We start from the raw sequence: 21,905 nt of genomic DNA, 5'->3' as shown, positions 1-21,905 counted from the left end.
TGAACAACGACATTATTGCATCCAGTAATAGATTTTTATTGTTGGTTTTTTTTACACGTAACACAAAGTTGGCGTTTGCATTTATTTGCGGTTGGATATTATAAAGATCTTTTACTATTTGTAGAATTACATCACTACTTGTTTTTTTTTTAAACAAGCTGCCAGGTAACATCAGTGTTTTGTTTATAGCTAACTGGCTACATTTGCTCTTTAGTTCTTGTAATCAACTGTTACATTTAAACTTTGCTTTGATCTGGTGCATCAATTGCTGTGATTTTGTCTGTGTTTTTTCTTTGTAGCTAATTAGATATTTGTTTTAAAAGTAAGGGTGTATTCTTATTGTGCATAAACAACCTGCACTGTTGTGTATTTTAGTTATAGTAATTCCCATTTTAAGGCTTTTCAGTGACATAACCACACTGCAGCTAGTTGTGCAGCTTTATTTTATATAGAGATATTAGATTGGACATATTGTTGGACTTATTTGAAGTGCAAGTTGATGAAGCTTTTAAGCTTACACTGAAGATAAAACCCTGAATATTTTCCTGGTAAAATGTTGGATCTGTTTAGCATCTGTGACCAGGGGCGGAGGTGCAAATGTGCAAGCAGGGATATGGTCTTGTTTTTTACCTTTAATGGCAGCTTATTTGCTGTTACTAAATGTCTTGTGTATTTAATTAAAGCTAATATATTTAACATGATTTAGGTCATAAGCACTGATTAAGGATCATGGGTGTAATAAATAGAAACGATGTGGATTATTTATTCATTTACTTACGTAAACAACTTTCTCTCTCTCTCTCTCTCTCTCTCTCTTTCTCTCTCAAATGCCTGTAGAGAATTAGACAGACGTAAGCACACGTTGTATGATCAAAGTGCAAATTACACACACGGCCAGATGAAAGCATTGTAATTTTAGTTGACATGTTTTTGTGTGTGAATAAAAAGGATTACAACTTTAATGTTTACCATATGGTGGTATACTGGTTTGCACCGTGTCCTCACACCTCCAGGTTCGAGGGTTCGATTCCCCCTTTGAGGTCTGTGTGTATGGTGTTTGCATGTTCTCCCCATGCTTGGTGAGTTTCCTGTGGGTAAATCCTTTTTCTTTCCACAGTTCAAAGACATACAGATTAGGCTAATTGGTGTTCTGTGGTGTGTGAATGAGAGTGTGTGTTTGTGATGAATTAGCACCCTGTCCAGGATGTACCACACCTTGTGTCCTGGATAGACTCCAGGTTCTTGCAACCTTGTACACAGGATAAAAGATGTAAAAGATGAATAATTGCAGTAACCCTGTAAAGCAAAAAATATATATATATAGAAATTAGAAATCTAGTCTGATTAAATGCAGCAGAAAATAACTATTATTACTTTAAATCAGCTATTATGTAGAACATACTTGTTTCAGGCTCACTTTGCTCACTTTGCTCTTATATACAGTAACCGTAAGCCGTCAGATATTTATTTAATTGATAAATAGTATAATTACCACCTAGATGCTCTAGGTTATTCCTTTTATAGTACTGATTAGGTTGATCCTTGTTGTGAGCAGGCATGTGAACTTTGACACAAAGAAAGACAGAAAAATTAAGTTTAATGTTAAAAAGCAAAAATCAAGACTCTGATGATTTATTTTCTTCAAGTTTTTAAACCGGAGTCTGAATAAAATTTTTAAAAAAGCCAAAAGACCACATTGTCAATAGTTTATGTCATATTAATAATATTTTGCTAATTGAATTACCTTGTGAGTTATTGCACTGCTCAGGCATAATAGTTTCTTTGTTAAAATGTTGATCGAATTTACATTTTGGTGAGCTTTCACTGCCTAGGAAATTTAATTTAAGGAATGAAAGTTATATGAAATATATAAAAATTTTCCTCAAAAGTTAATCATCACATCTTTAAATTTTATTGTACAAAAAACTAACAAGGTATTTACTTCTCTACTGATTAGGAACATCATAAACGACCAAGAGCAGACCCTCCAGCCTGTTTTAAAGCTGCAGAATGGATCCGAGCGCCTCTGGGATTTTCTGCAGCAGGATGCTGAGCATGGTCAACTCTGAGGATGTAAACGCAATCATCCAGGCCCAGAGACACATGTGAGTTTCCATTTTTTATTGTTGTTTGTTTAGGTTGTTTTTTTTACAGATTACCATGAAAAAGGATGTAATTCGAAACACTTGTGAAAATCTCACTGCTAAGGCTGGATCGATTCGAGAAGACCAACGAGATGCTCATTAACTTTAACGGCTTGTCCAATGTGCGGCTGCAGCAGATGAACGACCGCTTTCTGCTCCACACCCGCACGTTAATCGAAATGAAGAAGGACTTGGACAGCGTTTTTCGCCGAATTAGGTGCAGTGGGCATACGTTGTTATCTTTCTGCTCGGTATGAGATGAACATATGAGGGATACATTTTATGTAAATGGACTAATATAATGTAAATTATTGAACCTTTTTTTTTTTTTAGGACATTAAAAGGCAAAATTGCCAAGCAATATCCAGAGGCCTTCAGTAGTAAGTTTTTGTTTATTTCTTACCTTTATATTTAAGTACTTGGCAGCACGGTGGTTATAAGTCCTTGGCTAAAAGTTTTAAGTTACTTAGCTAGTCTTACAGTGGACCTGAACATTACTGAAACTGAAAATTAAAGAAAACACAAAAAATTCTCAACAAACATGTTTTCTAAAATGTTATGTTTTGGGAAATTGGGTTGTGTTTTGTAATTCAGGGCCACCCGTACATCCTCTTATTATTTGCAACCCAGAAATAATTTAAATCAAAGCTTTAAACAATTTTGTAATATCGCAGATTGAGTTTATATATAACACTGATGAATGATTTAGTTAATAAAACTTTAATAAGAAAACCTGAGATTTATTCTGTGGCTGAGGCTTTAATAAAAAAATGTGAAATAAAATTTTAAGACCAGCACTTTTTCTTCCAGGTATCGCTCAGCTCCATTCTCTTTATCCGTCCGCAGACATTCGTGAGGCTTCCAGCCTGGAGGAGGATGACGATGATTTTGACCCTGTCCCCCCCAGTATAGCCACCACCACAGTCACGTCTGAGCAGAGCACTGAATCATGTGACACGAGCCCTGACGTTATCTCGCCGACAATCAGCCGCTGTTCTGAGGAGCTTTCTCAGGAGAATCCAGACACTCCAACCTCGAACAGCCCTGAGAGGGCTGTGCTGCTGGATGAGGGCCCAGATTCGATCAATATCTAGAGAATCTACGGATTCTTGGACATGTTGCTAAAGATTTTAAATTCTCTTGTGCTTTGCAGTTATTAGCCCTAAATAACAGGTCGTGTCACACTGTCTAGTAGCAGAAAGTAAAGACTACTGCGTCCGTATTATCATGTTGAATATATTTTGCAGGATTCATTCATTCTTCATCGGGTCTTTTCAAGTCCTGGCATCTGAACATACTACTCCTAGAACTAAAATATGCCGTGTTTGCCAAACGTGTTTTTAATCTAAACAGGCAAGTTTTAAAGTAAATGAAAGGAAAAAGTGTTTTATATATGTATGGTTGTAAGATTAAAGTAATATGGCTTACTTAGTAATGCTCCACGTACTTTTAATCTGTAACTCATGCTTGTTTAATGCACACCATGTTTAAATTACAGAATCTCATTAAAGCATCATTTTTCAGATGTTTGTAAAGTCTTATATTTAAGTAAAAGTATAGAATCTATAGGGCAGATATTCCTCAAGTAATTAGTATCAAAAGTACACAGCATGTAGAATCTCACCGTAGTCTTTTTCATAGTAAATGCAAGTCACGCAATTGCACATTATAAGCAGCAGGAGCCAAAATTCCCACAAATGGTATCTGTATTTATGCTATGTGTTCCATCCAACAAGGTTAAAACTGTGATGCATTTTATCCAAAGGTCCTAATTTCGTTAATGTTATATTCACTCAGGATCATAACATGGTCATCCATATCTTCAGCAAGCGAACAGCTAATATGTTAATGTCCATCAGATTGTGAGGGTATTTTGCATAATAGTCTATACTATGTTTAAATACACTTTATACAAAAAAAAATAATTCTAATTTAAAACAACAAAAATCAGTTTGCAAGTACAATTAATCTGAAACATATTTTTTTATTTACTCATCAAAACAAGCCTAAGTATTCACTTACCATGTGAGCCAAATATTAAGATCCATGTATGAGTAAATGGTGGTATAGTGGTTAGCACTGTCTCTTTGCACCTCCAGGGTCCAGGTTCCCTGTGTGTATGGAGTTTGCATGTTCTCCCCCCGCAACCCTGAATACAGAATAAAGCGGTATAGAAGATGAGTGAGTGTGAGTGCTTCTGACTTGCTTGTATTCACAAAGTGCACCAACCAGCCTATCTAATAAGATGGTCAGTAAAAGTATGCAGTGTTGTGCTGAGAACAATTCACTACCCAAGTCTTCTGTTAATGAACCCTTTCTTTAACAGATTATCTCAGTCTCTGGATACTGCAATGCTGTTTTATTGTGAAGGCATTCCTGTTCTCAATCTAGCACTTTTAAGCAGTTTACAGACTAATGAGAGACAATAAACAGAAATTTTTACACCCATTTTTTTGCTTGTCAAGGATAGAGTTTTTTTCTTATGGCTATGGGAAAGTCTTTAACACTGGGTTTGTGCTTAGATGAGTCTAATTTTAACAATATAGTAATTATAATTATCCATATTAATGATCTACCCAAGACACATTTTTCCAACCAAATATGATAAAAGAATAGCCTGATTGGGCAGAAAGCCACACTAACCCACTTGGGTTAAATGTCACTTCCTAGACTGTGATTTGTGGGACCACTATATGTACTATATTTTACATCAGTACATTGTAATCTTGTCCATGCCTGCATATGAATGTTACATGCCTAGTAGATATTTGTGTCATGGTATCTCCTTTAGGTTTGTTTTGACAATTCCATATAACAGGTTTATTTAATGTATACATTTGACCAAAGCTCAGGTCCATTTGACACCTCTGTAACAAGATTACATTTGACAATCCATAAGGTTCTAGTCAGCAGTCCCATAGTAAGGTTTCAAATGACTGTTCCATGCAAAACTTAAATCCGTAAATAGTTACAGTACATACCAGTGTTCTGTTCAATGGTTCCTTATTAATGTTCCTTTTTACAGTTCAGGATGTAATTTCATTTTAAGTCGTCTATACTAACATTCCATTTGTACATCTCATGCTTCCATTTAACTGTTTTCTATTGAAGTCCTGTTTAGCTGTTCCATTCCAAAATACCATACCACTGCGTATGTACTGTATGCATAGTACTGTATGTGAATGAGCACGTGAGTATGTGTTTGTGTGTGCCCTGATGAATTGGCTCCCCATCCAGGGTGTACCCTGCCTCCAGGCTCCAGGCTCTAGGCCCCTGCGACCCTGTATACAGGATAAGGAGGTATAGGTGATGAATAAGTGGGAAAAACCATCAGGCAGTATGATGGCATAATGGTCAGCACTGTGGGGGTTGAGGGTTCGATTGTGGGTTTCCTCATGCAGATTTGGCTTAATTGCCTGTAGTGTGTGTGTGTGTGTGTGTGTGTGTGTGTGTGTGTGTATGGATGTATAGGGTACACCCCTGCGACCCTGTACAAGAAAAGCACCGTAGATGAATGAATCAATGAATTAATAAATAGAAACCAACTTTTAGGCTGCTTGTTCCAAACTTTGAATCAAATGAGTCGGTTCACCCAGCCGAATGGTTGAAAGGAATCGAATCAGTCCACGCCAGACGTCGAGAAAGTACACCAACTCCCATGATGCATCAGCAAGGCATCGTCACGGCTCCACTTCAGCCTCAAAGCCCCAGCGGGTCGGTCTGGTTTTTCACTCCGTTTACATGTTTATTAACGCTGCTTTAACAGCGGGGAATGTTCCGAGTCGAAGCAGCGAATCAACGATGATTATTTAAGGGAGCATTTTACAGGTGGGTGTATTAAAAGCGAGCTATTTTTTTACTAGCTTGTAAAATCACAGGTGTTCGCTAGCCGTAGCGGGTCCTCCCGGCGGTTCTTTAGCTTCGGAGCTAATGTTTGTCGTTTTAGCGTTTCGTATTTACAATTTTCTTTGTCCCGGTTGTCAGGGTGACATGTGGGAATAGCTTTAGCATGGTCGTCAGGAAAAAGCTAGGAAAAAGTCGCTAGCTGGAGTTGAGGCAGAATAACCCGCGCTAGCTGCTAATGTTGTGGTTGTTATATTACAGTGTCCAGATGTGCTGGTGTTCATCTGCTCCATTCCTCACAGGTTCACCAGGGGTCTGTTGCTCCCAAAGATGCGGAGACTGTCTCGAAAGAAAGCTCTAAATTTAGTAAAGGAGCTGGATGCTTTTCCCAAGGTTCCTGAGAGTTATGTGGAAACAACAGCTAGTGGTGGAACCGGTGAGTTTTCATTACCTCCCTTCATTTCCTCCACACGTTCACCAAAACATGGTCTTAATCCTGGAGGTCCTGTGAGAACAGTTCTAAATGAGAACAATTTGAGCAGGGGAATGTCCAGAACAGACCAGGCTTGTGTGCGAACACGTACTGAGACATTAGATTATCATGTGAAAGTTTCTTTTCTTGTCCTCAGTGTCTCTGATCGCCTTCACTGCCATGGCACTGCTGGCCTTCTTTGAGTTTTTTGTCTATCGGGACACATGGATGAAGTATGAATATGAAGTCGATACAGATTTTTCTAGGTAACGTGTTTATTTTTTTTATTTTGCAATCTAATAATTGATAGTATTAAAGACAAATCAAGAAGCTGATCTTGGTATCTTTCATTTTCTGTTGCAGTAAATTAAGAATAAATATAGACATTACAGTCGCCATGAGGTGTCAGTGTGAGTATATACTTTTTTTCCTATACACCGTGCCAGTCAAAAGTTAAAATTCTAGAACAATACTTTTTTTTTCTTTTTAAAACTATACAGTAAAATAACACATTCGACATGAAAACAGTCAGTTGTTATTTTAAGACACAATGGTTAGCTGATCTGGAATAGTACTTAAAAGAAACGGTTCTTGTCAAGTACATTTGCAAAACCCATCATGCACCATGATGAAACTGGCTCTTATAAGGAACGTCCCAGGAAAGCAAGACCAAAACTTACCTCTGCTAAAGTTTATTTAGAGTTACCAGCCTCAAAAATCACCAATTAACAGCACCTCAGATTAGAGCCGTTATAAAGTCCTTACAAAGCATAAGTAGCAGATACATCTCAATATCAACTGTTCACAGGAGAATATTGCGTATTTTGGATGCCTTCACCATTGTTTTAAAATGTGAAAAGAAATAAAAATTCATGGGATTAGAATCTTTTCACTGGTAATGTACATTTGCTGTTAAAAACATCACATGACAAAAGGTTTGCAACAGACTGACTGATGCTAAACGTATTTAATGAAAATGGTTAATAGCAGATGACATTGACCTATGCAGTTCGTGCTTTTATTGTAAGTTCTGATGATATGACTCATTTATTCCGTTTTGTGAAACCGTCTAGTTGTGGGTGCAGACGTCTTGGACCTAGCTGAAACTATGGTCGCATCCGAGGGCTTGAAGTATGAACCGGTGAGAATTGACACTATGGACACAGCTGGTGTTAATAATAAACTATGTCAGTGGTTATAACATGTTTTATGGCTCTTTTGCAGGTTGTGTTTGAGCTGTCTCCTCAACAGAGATTATGGCATAGGTAAATTAATTGCACCGTCTCGTTGTATTATCTAATTTTATTCCTTTGTCCATGTAGTAAGTATATTTTTAAATCATGTATTTTCGTATATTTAAAGTATATTTTTAAATTATGTACCGGTTTAGTTTTGAACCAGAACTGCAGCTTATACAGTATAAATATTTATAAACCGTACATTTATATGTACAGTTTTGGAAATCATTAGAAAAAGACATTTCCTTACACTTAAATAATGTGATAATGGAAAAAACATCCAACCTGCAAACGTATTCATCAGAAAATATGTTGAGTTCAAATCTCTAGCCTCTTTTAGTTAAAGTTGGTTGTTGTTAAGCAGATTAAGGTTAGTCATTGGTGTAATTCAGATGCTATTGAAACAGCTCTTCTCTTTGCGCTTTTGTTTATGCACATGATTACTACAGTTTATAACACAGCACTACTAAATTCTGAATTCAAATTGGTCAGAAGCTGCTAATTTACTACATCAGCAGCTCTGACCTTAGCTCCAGCTGCAAGGCAAATCAGATGCTTTGATTTGCCTGTTCCTTACACATAAGGATCTCTGTGTTCTACCTGTAGGGATTTTAAAAGTTAGAGGAACTGTTTGAAGATATTTACTTAACATTTATTAAAGGGTTTACTGGTCTGCTCTCTTAACTCTTGTAGATATAATGCTTTATGCACTTTTGTTACATGTTTTTTTTTGTTTAGTTTTTATTAACCTTACAAGAGATTCATAAACAGTCTGGTGTCTGACAGGGTGACTGTGTATAAACAGAGCTACAGTACTGTGCAAAAGTCCCTCACATCTTTATATTTTACTTGCAAAAAGTCACGCCGCCTTCTATTTTTTAAAAATTTGGTCTTGAGAAATCGTTCTCCAGGCTTCCTGAAATCCTTTTTTGCTCTTATTTTTGGCAAGATTTTGGCTCTTATGTCTAGTCCAGTCCCCGTACCTGACCAGTTTAGGAATAATGTGTTTATTAATGAGTCAACCAAGCATAAAAATATCTAACTTCAGGCAGGAACTAGTGAGAAACAGGTGCAGATGATGACAGATGTTCAGGCTAATACTGGTGAAGAAGTGAGAGGTGGATTAAGACTTGTACTTTAAGACTCGTTATTTCTTAGCATTTATTTTTAGCAGTTTATTAATTTATCAAAATGTTTGTCAACATTTGAACATAGCAATAAAAAAAATAAACACTATGATGTATCAAACTTGAGTTGACAAATACACCTCCGGACACACAGTTATTCAAAAATAATCAACTTTTTGTGTAAGACATCATGTCAGACTGTCATTACACTGCCCTGTCATTAAATTATTTTTTTTCTGTAACAAAACACTCCTTGTTCTATTTTTCACAGGTATTAAGCATGTTTACAGTTTACTTGTACATGAATGTGAATTAACATGTAAAACAACCAGGCTTGTGTTATAAGCATACCTGCCAACCTTAGGCTTGATCAGTTAATGATTTTATGTCTGTCTGTATGTTTTTTGTTTTTTCTCCCCAGGACACTTGTGCTGATTCAGAACAGGCTGCGTGAGGAACACTCACTGCAGGATGTCCTCTTTAAAAATGTCATGAGAGGAGCCCCCACTGCATTACCCCCGAGGTCAGTTTTCATGTACTCTTCACGAAGCATCAGATCTGGAAACAAGCATGCTGTTGAATGTTAAGAAGATTGATATCATGCTGTCTCAGAGGAGTGCAGTTCGTCAGTGTCCTGTTGCTTTCCTTTTCCCAGAGAGGACAGTCCTACGCAGCCACTTGATGCGTGCAGAATACACGGACACCTGTACGTTAATAAAGTGGCTGGAAACTTCCACATCACGGTCGGCAAGTATGCATTTCCCCTATCATAACCCCTACGTTTATTGTTAAACCCGCTTGTAGCTTTGTACAGATTTGCATGCAGATTTTGTCATCAATGACCTGTCATAATAGACCTTATTTTTAATTTAGCCGAGCATAGAAGTCTGACTGAAAGAAGAGAAATCCCCCCACAGCCATTCTCTCTGTAATCTAGTGGGGAGCTTTCCCAGCAGAGTTAAGATTATGTATCAGCAAAAAGACGACAAAATCCGGATTGGCGTATAACAATCAAGTGTCCATAAACCTTTGACCATATAGTGTGTATTGGCGAAGAACAACAAATGCAGTATTGTCAGTTATTACTCATGACTAGCACTTTTGCAGCACTTTTCAGGAGTCATCCGGACCAAAAAAAAAAAAAAAGTTCCTTCCTGTTGAACTGTTGGGGTTGAGCTTTACAGACTGAGTGTTTTTACTCAGCACGAGTTTCACTAACAAGACGTTACATAAGCGATATTACACACACACAACCCTAATGAAAACAGAGTGCTAGCTAAGAGGGTCAAAACATTCAAGTCAAACCAAGACTTTTGATTGTGCATAATAACAGAACACAATTATAAATTTATTTCATAATTCTTTTTCTTTGGCCCTTTTATTGTAATTGTTGCCATGTCAGATCATTAGATCCGCAAGATCTGCCACAGGTTTTAACACCAGATGCCCTTCTCGTCATAACCCTCCCAATGTTCTAAATGGACTTGGGACCGGCACCACACGCAGTGGATGGTGAAGGCTCTTGCCCGAGGATCCAACAGTGGCTCCCCTCAAACCCTTAAACACATCCGATCAGCAACAACAAGCCTCAAACGCTGAAGCCACCACTGCTCAATAACACAACACAGTTTTGAGAGTAAAAATGACCTTAATTTCTTTATATAATCCCCTGCTACACTAAAGCACTGAAGAATATCTCCGTGTTTCATACCTAGCATTTGAATAACATTGAAAATCTTTAATGTTTTACACCTGAAAGCTGGCCTCCCAGGAACTCCTTTGATGACCCAAACATGTGGAAATACCTTGAAGCGAGGTCTGGACTGTTCAGAGGATCTTGCAAAAACTCCCAGCTAAGTTCCTGTAATATGCAAGTGGTGATGGTGAATAGCTGTACGTACAGTTCCCACAGACTGATGCATCTCTACCACAAGTTGGCTGCAAAATATCAGTAGATTTTTTTTTTTAAGGATCAGGCTTACCACTTGCTGAACGTTCACAGAAACGATCTCAGCGGGCTCCGAGCCACCTCGGCCAGGATTGTTATTCACAGATGTACTGCCTTCTTTAAAACATTTGCACCATTCAAAATTGTTTCCCTGCGGCTAAGAGTCTAACCGATGTACTGTACTTAAAGTCTGCTGTAAATGTCAATCGGTTTTACACTCTTTCATTCAAGAGGAATTTTATCATGTTGTTATACAACATTCAGAACAGACTTCATCTGCACTGCAGTACATACATTACTTTACTTTATCTTTTCGCATGAGTGTGTATTCTCCTTTGCAGGGCCATCCCACACCCAAGAGGCCATGCACACTTAGCCGCACTCGTCAGCCATGAAAGTAAGTTTTTTTTGTCTTATTGTTAATGATGTCACTAAACATTAGTCACACGAACGATCCAGGACTGAGACTTAAACTATTGATTATAGCTTTAGGGAAATGTTGCCCCTGTTTTAATGTTAAAGAAAAACCAGGTGCTCAGAACCAATCTGAAGACAGGAGAGCAGTAAAATCTCGTTCATTTCCATCGAAAATTTGTTATGCAAACTTGTCCGCTTAGAGCTTCGCTCTTACAAGCAGTGTTTCTATCGATCCACAGCTTACAACTTTTCACACCGAATAGACCACCTGTCCTTCGGCGAGGAAATCCCAGGCATTCTGAACCCGCTGGACGGCACAGAGAAAGTGTGCACAGATCGTAAGTGACCTGCCGAACAGGTTTTACAGCACAGCAGTCATGTGAGCCTTAGAGCATTCAGAAAATTACATTATTCTGTCCTTAAACACTCTTGTGTCATTTGTTACTGATTTTATGTGCTTTTTCTTTTCCTCCCAGTATTCTTCTGCATGTTTATGTCTTTCTAATCTAATGTCTTTGACAGATAATCAGATGTTTCAGTACTTCATCACCATTGTACCAACTAAACTGGAGACCTACCAAGTGACAGCTGATACACATCAGTACTCTGTTACAGAACGGGTAGGTTGAAACGGTATTCGCCCTTAGATCCTAATAACCATTTTTATTCTTTATAAATATAAATCAGGCATTACTTCTAAAGCTGTGTCACAGTCTGAAAAGAAATATAATAGGTGTCTTATTTCCAGCCTGACACACTAAATTATAAAACAAATCATGCATTTTAAATAGTTAAATATATTTAAAATTCTGTTTCTTTAAAAAAAAATTGCACCAAAAAAAAAAAAAAAATCAAGAATAGTTATGAAAAGGTATGGTATGTTGTCACATTAAAAACACAAGAACCTGTTCAACTAGAGTTAAAGGCATCTGACGTTCCTAACTTTACCCGCAATTTAAACCAGCCAAATACACACCTTGACACAAAAATGACACTAGCTATGTTGTCTGATTTTCTGCGTCTTGCTTGGTGAGAGCTAAAGAAAAAAAAAAAAATACATTTGTTCAGAACTTAGTCTTGCTCATTCACATTGGTTGCCATAACAACAGCACTGATGTGCGTCTGAAGAGTGCGGAGCTGCCACAAGTCTAGAGGTTAAAAAAGAGATGAAAAAATATACAGTACCAGTCAAAGGTTAGGACACTGTCTGGATTCATTTTCTACTTTCTATAACAATACTAAATTATTTTTCAAAACTATGAAATAACACATATGGTATTAGGTAACAACAAACACAGTCAGTTGTTATTTTAAGAAATAAAAATCATCTGTTCTGGAATAGTTTCTGCAAGAACAGTATTGTCAAGTGCAATTGCAAAACCCATCAAGGACCATGAGGAAACTCTACATGACTCTCTCTCTCTCTCTTTCTCTCTCTCTCTCTCTCTCTCTCTATATATATATATATATATATATATATATATATATATATATCGCATGAAGAGCATCTTAGGAAAGCAAGACCATAACCTACCACTGCTGCAGAGACATTCTCATTTAGTCTCAAAAATCACCAATTAACAGCATTCCAGGTTAGAGCTGTTGTGAAGGCTTTACAGAGCATAAGTAGCTGATTCACAACTCAATATCAACTGTTCAGAGAAGGTTATTGTATATTTTGGATGCCTTCAGCATTTTTACAATGTAGAAAAACATTAAATGAATTGTGTGTGTAATAAGCTATAAACTACTTTCTTTGAGGCACATAAACCCAACTGACCTAAATTTTTTTAAATCCTGCTCGTGCAAAATCACTCTCCGAAGAAAGTGCTATATCCACACAATCGCTGGGAAAAATACCACAACCCTGAAGAGACGCATCAAAGCATACTATAAAAATACTAAAAAATTTACAGCTTCTTTGTGGTAATCACGTCAATACATAACATAATTAAAGATAATTAACTCTGACTAAAACTACACTAAAATGTCCAGACTTTTAGTCGACCAAAACTTGACTGAACAAAAATAGGATAAGATTGACTTAATACGATAAAAACTAATTTATAGTTTTAATATTTATCCCGGGACTAAGACCAAGACTAAAATAGCTGACAAAATTAGCTATTTAATTTTAAATTATCTATCAGCTAGTGTCACTGTTATTGCTAGGGAAGAGAGACTAAGCACGCCCGCCCCCCATTCGGGCACAGATAGTGGTATCGACAGGATTTAGACTTGCGATCTGTGAATGCTAACTGTTGTTTTTGTCGCACAAATACGATGTTAAGAACTGTGTGCAGGCTTTAGCATTATATGACCCAGGACAATACAATTCTCATACATTTGTTTACGCCTAGGCTTTTATTCAATATAGGGATATTATTCTTATTTCTGTCCAAAAGGAAAGCATTGTTGTTGATCTGAATGTCAGAGATTTATTCTGATATGTCTGAATTGCTTTTTAGGGCTTGCAGCTCTTGTGTCGTGTTCAATTTTGAAAGTAAATTAAATTAGTTCAAAAGTAAAATGGCTTAGTGTTGGAGGGCAAATGAGATTCCTGTGGCTGTTTTTTTCCAATAATAAAAAAGAGTCAAATTCATAAAGTGCTAGAGAAAAACTGCTTCTTATGCAGAACAATTACTGAACCTGAATTAAAATTATCCCGCTTTATTTTTCTTCCAGATGTATTCGTTCTGTTCTATACACATCCATTTTGAGCCACTGAATCTTTTGGTTGTGTTGTTGCAGGAGCGGGTGATTAACCATGCAGCAGGAAGTCACGGCGTCTCTGGAATTTTTATGAAGTACGATCTCAGCTCGCTTATGGTCCGAATAACCGAGCAGCACATGCCACTGTGGCAGTTTCTCATACGTTTATGCGGCATCGTCGGGGGCATCTTCTCTACAACAGGTACAATTAATGTAGATTGAGACTGTGTTTGTACCAAGAATGTCACATTAAAGTGTGTGAGTACCTTAAAGTGGGTTTTCTCTGTCCTTAGGCATGGTGCACAACCTGGTTGGTTTCTTAGTAGATGTCATCTGCTGTCGCTTTAAACTTGGAGTCTATAATCCCAAACAGGTATTTAATAATAAAAATATATATCATTATTATTTTTAGTAGTAGTAAATGATCTACTTTTGCAGTGTTTACCTCTCACTTTCCTAACTTAAGGTATAATAATTGTACAGTGGAACCTCAGCACGAATGCCCTCCCATAAAAATGTTAGCTTTAACAATTGAAATTCTGAAGGAATTCGCATCAGCATACGAGCGAAAGAACTGAACCGAAACAAACCGAAAACCGGCGAAGTTGCTTAAACGTCTAGGAACGCCGTTCAAAACTCGTGGAAAAGTGAAGCAAGTTTTCTCAGTCAGCAAACACTGTTTCGAAACAGTCAACCCACAATTTAAACTTTTTATGTAATATTGGTAATATTTTCGGGTGGCTGGACTAGATTCTGTATTTACATTATTCCCAAGAGGGAAAATTCATACCAATGGCAGAAAGAATTAAATTCATATGCCAAGGTTCTGCTGTACCTTGAACTTCATACGACGGCATCACAGCTGTGATGATATCCAGCATAACCTCGTGTGTAAAATTGCTCCCATACAGCAGTTCCACAAAAATAATTTATTATCAGCAGATAATGATGTTAATTTTATTTAACCAGTTAATTTGCTCCATCATCACATATCCTTCCACGACTGGCAGAACGAACTAACCTCACCTGGCGGAGCTGGCGACCGTCAAGTTAGTGTGATTTGCAGGGGTGAAAGTAGTTAAAAATTCTTACCAGTACTATAAAACAAAAGGTGAGGAGAATAAATTAAGAAAGTGATGGACAATTCTGTAAATCTTTATAAATTTTACATTTATTTATCCTCTTTATGATCCCAGGTTCAAATCCCACAACCACCAAGTTGCCCTTGAGCAAGGTTCTTAACCCTCAACCGCTCAGATGTATAATGAGATAAAAAAAAAAAAAGTGGGTCGCTCTGGATAAGAGCGTCTGCCAAATGTAAATGTTATCTTCTAGGGTTCCTGGGTTAAATCCTAAAATAGCGTTCAATGGAAAGTTAGTTAGTACAAACACTTGTCCCTCTCTCTAAGTTTTGGCCTTGATTAGGGGTTAGAGAGAGATTTGGGATTTGAGAAGCTAGCCATCTTCCTTAGGCGTAAATAAAACAACATAAAGGCAATTAGAAAACATTAAAGAGACAAAGTGTCGTTCAAAATCAATGTGGATTTTGCCAGGCAGTTGCTCTCTCCTCGGTACTGTGGACCATACGTATTGTTGCCGTCTATTATCAGCACTTATGGAACGCCTCTCGTCCAATCGGATTATTCAGTCAGAACTAAGTGTTGTATAATTTTACTTCCATCACAGTAGACGATTGCAAACGCTGAAGATAACGTTAATCCTCTGTGTTGTTGTAGGTCAGTGTTGCGGACGGCCACGCAAACAGCCGAACGCCTCTACTGTCGGAGAACGGTGGACTCTAGCAGCTCCGTATCGGTTCCCCTCTACCCGAGGATCTTCACCACCTGAGACACAAGCACACCACGGGACAAAACTACCAAGCAGCTCGCCAGAGCTCTTATTATTGACTTCTCTGGCAATATGGTATTGTGAAGCACCGCCTGCTCCAAGCACATAACTATAACTCAGGCTGTAAACAAAAGTATTGATTGTCTGCTTTTATTAGCAACGGGATGCTTTAGCATTTCTGTCATTCTGATAACAGTGTCAGTCAACAAGAATCAGCATCTATAGGAGCTGTTATGTTCTGAGAACCTGCTTGTTTTTTTGTAATTATGATTAGTAGTTATTGTGCTTGTGTGAGGCAGTGCTTTATTTTTGAAACCAGCCTGAGAGATGAAACGCCATGTTTTAGACTGATTTATCTTCTGTCCAGCCCTCACTGCAGTATCATCCCCTTTTTACCCAGATTCTTTTGATATACTTTTTAAAACCTTTTTTTTTGTATAATAGCAATGCCACTCACAATGTGATATCATTAGCCACAAGTGATAAATTATAATTTTGGAATACAAGTAGGGTAATTTCAAAATAAATTAATTGAATCAGAAAACCCTGCAATGCAATGAATGACAGCAGTATTATGATTTCTGCGGAAGTCAAGTCATGTTCAGCCTTGACTGAGAATTTAACGTGTGTGAATAAGATTATGTTTTGGATATGCTTTTAGCTATTTTAGCTAAATAAATTATATAAAGAGGTTGATTGTGGGACTGGGATCAGAGGCAGAAGTCTATAAACTTGAATTCTCTGTGGTTTGTGCTGTGCGAGGCTGGGGAGGATTCTCATGAGTTGAGAATGCGTTGTGTGTGAGTGTGAACTTAAGTTTTGTGTATGGTGATTAGCTGTAGTGGGGAACCCATGTCTGAAAGAGTCTGTTTTATCAGCATAGGTTGAGTGAAAGGTTTTAGACAGAGGAAAATGTGTGATGGTAATCAATTTTTCATTGAAGAATTTTTTTTTTAACAAAAAAAGGTATAACTTTTTTCCCACTGCTGTCACGCTCTTACACATATTCTTCACCCATTTTGTTTGTCTTAAACCAAGTTTGATTAAAAATGTAATTTGTAAACACATCTGATGGACTGTTTGTGCTCGTGTCGGTTTGAACCCTTTGCCCTGATGCAAGTCTTGATAAAATCTTGTTTTCTCATCTGTCCTGTTTCTGTGAGATGCACTACACACTTGGCTGATACTCTAGTAGGTGTAAATATTCTTATTGTTTTAACATACAGTACAAGAATCAGGAACAGTTGCCAAATGTCATGAAGATATGGGGAAATAGCTTTGGCAAAAATGACCAAACTTCAATACCACTTCCTGAATGATTTTTTTTTTTTTTTTGCTAACAGTTTTGTAAGGTCAATTTATCAATCAATAAACAAACACACACATGACATTACTGGTTTACCTTTCAATGACAAGGAAATATTTTTTTGCAGTTAAACACAAGCAACTTTCTATGCCCGATATTCAAGTCATGAAGGGCATCCGGCAAAAAAAAAAAACCTGTGCCAAGTTGTAGTGCGGACTGGGTATTCTGCTGTGGCGACCCCTTGCCAGAAGCAGCCGAAAGACCAACAGTACACACAATCATTCATGAACACCATCCACTTGCAGATGATAGTAACTCAGCTGAAAGTTCTTGCCACATTCCCCGTGCCACATTTTGCTTCAGAGTATGTGAGAAATGTCAGAGTTTTGCTTCTCTATATTTTAAATAAGTAAATGTAAAGTTCATTGTGAAATGCAAAAAAGGTTTAGTTTTCCTCAATCATATTTTATTAATAAAAAAACTCCAATATAATGATTCATAATATTTAAACATCCAGGTGAACGAGCCTTAACTTAAACCTAGTTGAAGCGCTGAGCGAGACACTCACTCATTTGGTCACACGTGCCTCAGAGCGAGCCTTTATTCGGACACGCCCCTTCTGCTCGACACAAGTCATACGTAACGTCACTGATTTAGGACTTGTCCTTGCAATGTTAATCGAACTAAACAGTCTGTTAGTTTTAATCTGTTAGCATCTGCATCACTGTCTGGTTTGGGAATTGCCATATCTCAGACTCCAAGACCCCACAGTGGATAGTGTGGACAGCCTATACTATACAGCCTGTACTAAATCACTTAGCCAATCACTTGATGTTTAAATGGCCACCCATTCTTTATAATCTAATATATATATTCTCTGTTTGGATTAAATTCAAGCTCCAGCAGTTTAGCCATGCTGACATAAACTAAACTTTTTGACAAACCAGAACATTCAGAGTGAAGGCTCTTCACCGAGGACAATAATATAGAATCATCTGGTGGTGTTCCTGATTTTCCAGTTTGTCAGTTTTGCTTCAGTGAACTCAAACCCTTCAGCACTCAAATTTCAGCATCAGCTGAAAAAGATGTCTCGCACCACCTGCAAAGCTTCATGATCAGAATTGCTCTGAGGGCTGTTATCCTCCTCAGACTCAGGCTTCTTCTCCAAAACTGCTGACGAAGCTGGAGGCTGCTCAGCAGAGCTCTCTGATGCGGTACTGGACTGTTTTTCCTCAAAACACCTGGTGTACGGTACTGTCTGTTGCTCGGCAATATCCACGGCTGGCTCAGAAATGTCTGAGTCAGACGTATCTTCTGGATCGGTCTCTGGAATCACCATTCTTTCGGGGTTCGGCAGAGCACATCTGTTTGCTGCAGCTGGCTTTTATGTCAATAAAAAAATATATATTAATGATTGACAGATGAATTAATTTTAACCTACTGCATATAAATAAAAGAAGTTTTGTCTGTACATTGAAACTGGCTCTTTTAATATCTTTGTTTCATACATCAAAGGACCTAAAACCAGTGGAAAGAGAAAAGGAATGAAAATAACCAAATTGTAAGAAAATTTTGTACTTAGGTATTTGCCAGAGGTTAAACCTGCACCATAAATGAAATGAAAATATTAAGAAGTAAAGTTATGAGCAGTTATGTGCCAGAATTTATTACAGCATCACGCAAAACTGGCTGGACAGAATTTATTGAAACTTTGTCAGTGCTTAGATATCTGCCTGAAGTTTAACCTGTACCATAATCGCTGATATAAACAGTTTTGTGCCAGCTTTAATAATCTACTTTAAAATATGCTACTAATAAGCTAATAGCTCAATGAAAACAAACATCTGCACCAATGGATATTCATTAGAAAAGCTCACTCACTCATGGTCTATACTGCTTTATCCTCTATTCAGGGTCGCGGGGACCTGGAGCCTATCCCAGGAGGCTTAGGGCACGAGGCAGGGTACACCCTGGACAGGGTGCCAATCCATCGCAGGGCGCACACACAAACACACTTACACACTACAGGCAATTTGGGAACGTCAATCAACCTAACCTACATGTGTTTGGAATGTGGGAGGAAACTGGAGTACCGGAAGAAACCCACCAAGCACGGGGAGAACATGCACACAGAGATGGGAATCGAGTCTGGCCAGGAATTGAACCCGGACCCTGGAAGTGCAAGGCGACAGTGCTAACCACTACACCACCGTTTTTACAGCTAAAATACCAGCGCTGAAGTGGTAAGTGTAATTTAACACTCTGGAGTCTGATCTAATGATCCATTTTTTTCAATTGCTGACAACAAAAGAAGTACAACTTGGTGTAAACAAGTTGTAATCATAAACTTTTCTATATGCTCAATTTCCCCTTTTTTGTAATAAGATGACTTGACAGTAGATTTAAAAAAATCTTACCATGAACTAGGTACACTTTGTACAATTTCCTAATATTAAGCCACCAAGCCAGTGGAAACCACTTCCATATAATGTCACACCAAACAAAATTTTGTGAAATTACAGTTTACAAAAAAACAAAAAAACAAAAAAACTTGAACCTGAATTGATATCACTGATTACATTTTTTTTTTTAGCTCTAACCTTTTAACCATTTCAACAAACTCTTTAACCACAGATGACGGGTACAAACAGTCTATATTTACTGTTAAATGTCTGGAGAGAAGGCAGCGCGGTGGCTTAGTGGTTACATTGTCAGCTTGCACCTTTATGTTTCCCAGTTTGATTCCCGTCTCTGTGTGCATGGAGTTTGCATGTTCTCCCCGTGTTTGGTGGGTTTCCTCCGGGTTCTCTGGTTTCCTTCCAAGACCTGCAGATTAGGCCAATTGGCATTCTCAAATTGCCCGTAGTGTGTGTGTGTGTGCGCCCCATCCAGGGTGTACCACACATTATGCCTGAAGGATTTTCCTCACCTCACCTTTCTGTTATCTCTCTGTAGAACACTGAGTGCTGTCTCGACCAGCTCCTGTTCATTCATCCAGTACATCATCCTGCAGAACAAACAAACAAACAAACATAAAATTCTCTCTTTACCAAGATGACATTTTGTTTCCAAAACCTTATGAGAAAGTGTCAGATGTTTAAATCCTTTTTTTAAGTACACTACCTCTTGGTGCACTTTTTTCCTCCACGTTTGTTTGTGTTTACTTCCGGGTTGCTCTTCACACACTCTCTGAGCTTCTCTTCTTTACCGCGTTTAGGACCTGATGCGACCATCCAGGCCGGAAGGTTCCGCTTTGCAGACATTATAAACTAACACTTAATTCATCCAAACGAGTCAATAATCAACACCATGACATAAACACACCGCTGCACGTGAGGAGGTGGAGTCGCGCGAGACGGAGACGACGTCATTTCATTGAAGCTGTTGCGGGTTTTTTTTTTTTTTTTTTAAATAGGCGGCCATATTGGTTTACTCAAAACACTGCGACGTACCATTAAATTCTAGAATTATCAGCGATAGAGAGATGAAGCTTCCATTTAGGTTCACCAAAAGCTTCGTTCCGTTTAAGGGCTCGTTGTACTGACATCTAGCGGACAAATTTAGTATAGCAAATATACCGTAACATCCACGAGCAGCACAATTAATACGGACCTGCAGCTGCAAGTAATGTCGTTAACTGACGTGTGTCAGGTGTGTGTGTGTGTGTTGTTTAAAAATCCACAAAGGATATTCAAAGGAAAGGAAATTTTTTATGAACATAATCACCATCTATACATTTTTGAAACATGAATACAACTAAAAAGCCACTGAACAGAATATATTAATTCGCAGGTCACTGTTAAGGATTCAACTCACAAATTAATTATTAAAATAAAGAAAATTAATTGAGGAAGGGGAAGTAAAAAAGATAATTAATATGATACCTAGTTACAAGAGTTTATGAGACAGATTGAGGTCATTAATATAAATCAGAATTTTTTTGTGTGCATTTTACTTCTCTATATTTTAGATAAGAAGTAAAAGTAAAGTTCATTGTAAAATGCAAAAAGAGGTTTAGTTTTTCTCAATCTTATTTTATGAATTAAAAAAAAATATATATATATATCTCCAGTATAATGATTCACAATATTTAGACATCCAGATGAACGAGCCTTTACTAGTTGAAGCACTGAACGAGACACGCACTCATTTGGTCACACGTGCCTCGGCGCGAGCCTTCATTTGGACACATAGTATTGCAAGTTATTTTAATAGACCCGTAAAACTGCTGCATTGTTTGTCAATCTCTTCTGACATCTAGTGGTCAGTATCCGACATTACAAGTTAAAAAACGAGACGTATGCATTAAAATGTTGTTTTGTCAATTATATATAAATTTAAGTAAAACAACTAGATGTATAATAACGTCTGGATGTATGGAGATTAGCAGCTCCTTCTACCTGAGCTCGTGTCACAGTGACAGTCCCACCGCTGGGAAGTGTTTAATGACATCATCACATCAAAAATATGACATCACATCACTGCTTTTTTAAAAGATTAAATCACAAAAAATATGTACAATATGAAAGATATAAAAGTACAAGAATCAGGTATTAAAGATTAAATTACACAAATAATTATACACAGTTAAATAGAAGTTATACAATATAAACAAACAACAAAAAGATACAAATAAGTCATAACAGTAACTGGGACTGATGGACTGATAAGTAGAATCTTGAATTTTATTTTGTCATTTTTTTGTCAACCGATTGTACGACATTTATAAACACAAAATGCAATGTTTTTTTTTTTTGAAAAATATTGTAAAAGTATTTTATGGCAGTTACTGGGATGAAAAGAGTGGGTAATGGTAAATGATGCATGTCACATAATTATCGTTATTGTTC

The 21,905-nt window shown here is 37.5% G+C and overlaps 3 protein-coding genes across 7 annotated transcripts; 2 read left to right on the top strand and 1 right to left on the bottom strand.

The window, feature by feature from the left end:
- The first annotated feature begins 2 nt into the window (after positions 1–2).
- On the top strand, positions 3–3,667 carry kxd1 (KxDL motif containing 1). Of its 4 annotated transcripts, XM_053505252.1 has the most exons (6): positions 3–165; positions 1,014–1,079; positions 1,958–2,105; positions 2,209–2,361; positions 2,478–2,524; positions 2,955–3,667. In XM_053505252.1, exons 3-6 carry the CDS (start codon positions 2,011–2,013, stop codon positions 3,236–3,238), a joined length of 579 nt encoding a protein of 192 aa, XP_053361227.1. In that variant the 5' UTR covers positions 3–165; positions 1,014–1,079; positions 1,958–2,010; the 3' UTR covers positions 3,239–3,667. The 4 variants fall into 4 exon arrangements, with proteins under 4 accessions (XP_053361227.1, XP_053361228.1, XP_053361225.1 ...); XM_053505253.1 differs by lacking the exon at positions 1,014–1,079 and having other exon boundaries at positions 2,991–3,667; XM_053505250.1 differs by lacking the exon at positions 1,014–1,079.
- A 2,161-nt stretch (positions 3,668–5,828) lies between these two features.
- ergic2 (ERGIC and golgi 2) lies at positions 5,829–16,702 on the top strand. Of its 2 annotated transcripts, none has more exons than XM_053506184.1 (14): positions 5,829–5,972; positions 6,290–6,423; positions 6,617–6,725; positions 6,823–6,869; positions 7,533–7,600; positions 7,684–7,724; positions 9,246–9,347; positions 9,480–9,575; positions 11,114–11,169; positions 11,429–11,527; positions 11,712–11,809; positions 13,941–14,103; positions 14,195–14,274; positions 15,638–16,702. In XM_053506184.1, the coding sequence occupies exons 2-14, from the start codon at positions 6,318–6,320 to the stop codon at positions 15,701–15,703; spliced, it is 1,131 nt and encodes a 376-aa protein (XP_053362159.1). In that variant the 5' UTR covers positions 5,829–5,972; positions 6,290–6,317; the 3' UTR covers positions 15,704–16,702. The 2 variants fall into 2 exon arrangements, with proteins under 2 accessions (XP_053362159.1, XP_053362160.1); XM_053506185.1 differs by having other exon boundaries at positions 6,249–6,423.
- A 317-nt stretch (positions 16,703–17,019) lies between these two features.
- si:ch211-127m7.2 (uncharacterized) lies at positions 17,020–20,395 on the bottom strand. Its single transcript, XM_053506186.1, has 3 exons — positions 20,179–20,395; positions 19,990–20,062; positions 17,020–18,436 (listed from the first exon to the last, which is right to left on the bottom strand). Exons 1-3 carry the CDS (start codon positions 20,316–20,318, stop codon positions 18,128–18,130), a joined length of 522 nt encoding a protein of 173 aa, XP_053362161.1. The 5' UTR covers positions 20,319–20,395; the 3' UTR covers positions 17,020–18,127.
- Positions 20,396–21,905: the final 1,510 nt, after the last annotated feature.

Source organism: Clarias gariepinus, chromosome 10, assembly GCF_024256425.1.
Source record: "Clarias gariepinus isolate MV-2021 ecotype Netherlands chromosome 10, CGAR_prim_01v2, whole genome shotgun sequence".
Lineage (NCBI taxonomy): Eukaryota > Metazoa > Chordata > Actinopteri > Siluriformes > Clariidae > Clarias > Clarias gariepinus.
This window is presented reverse-complemented; position numbering and strand designations above follow the sequence as displayed.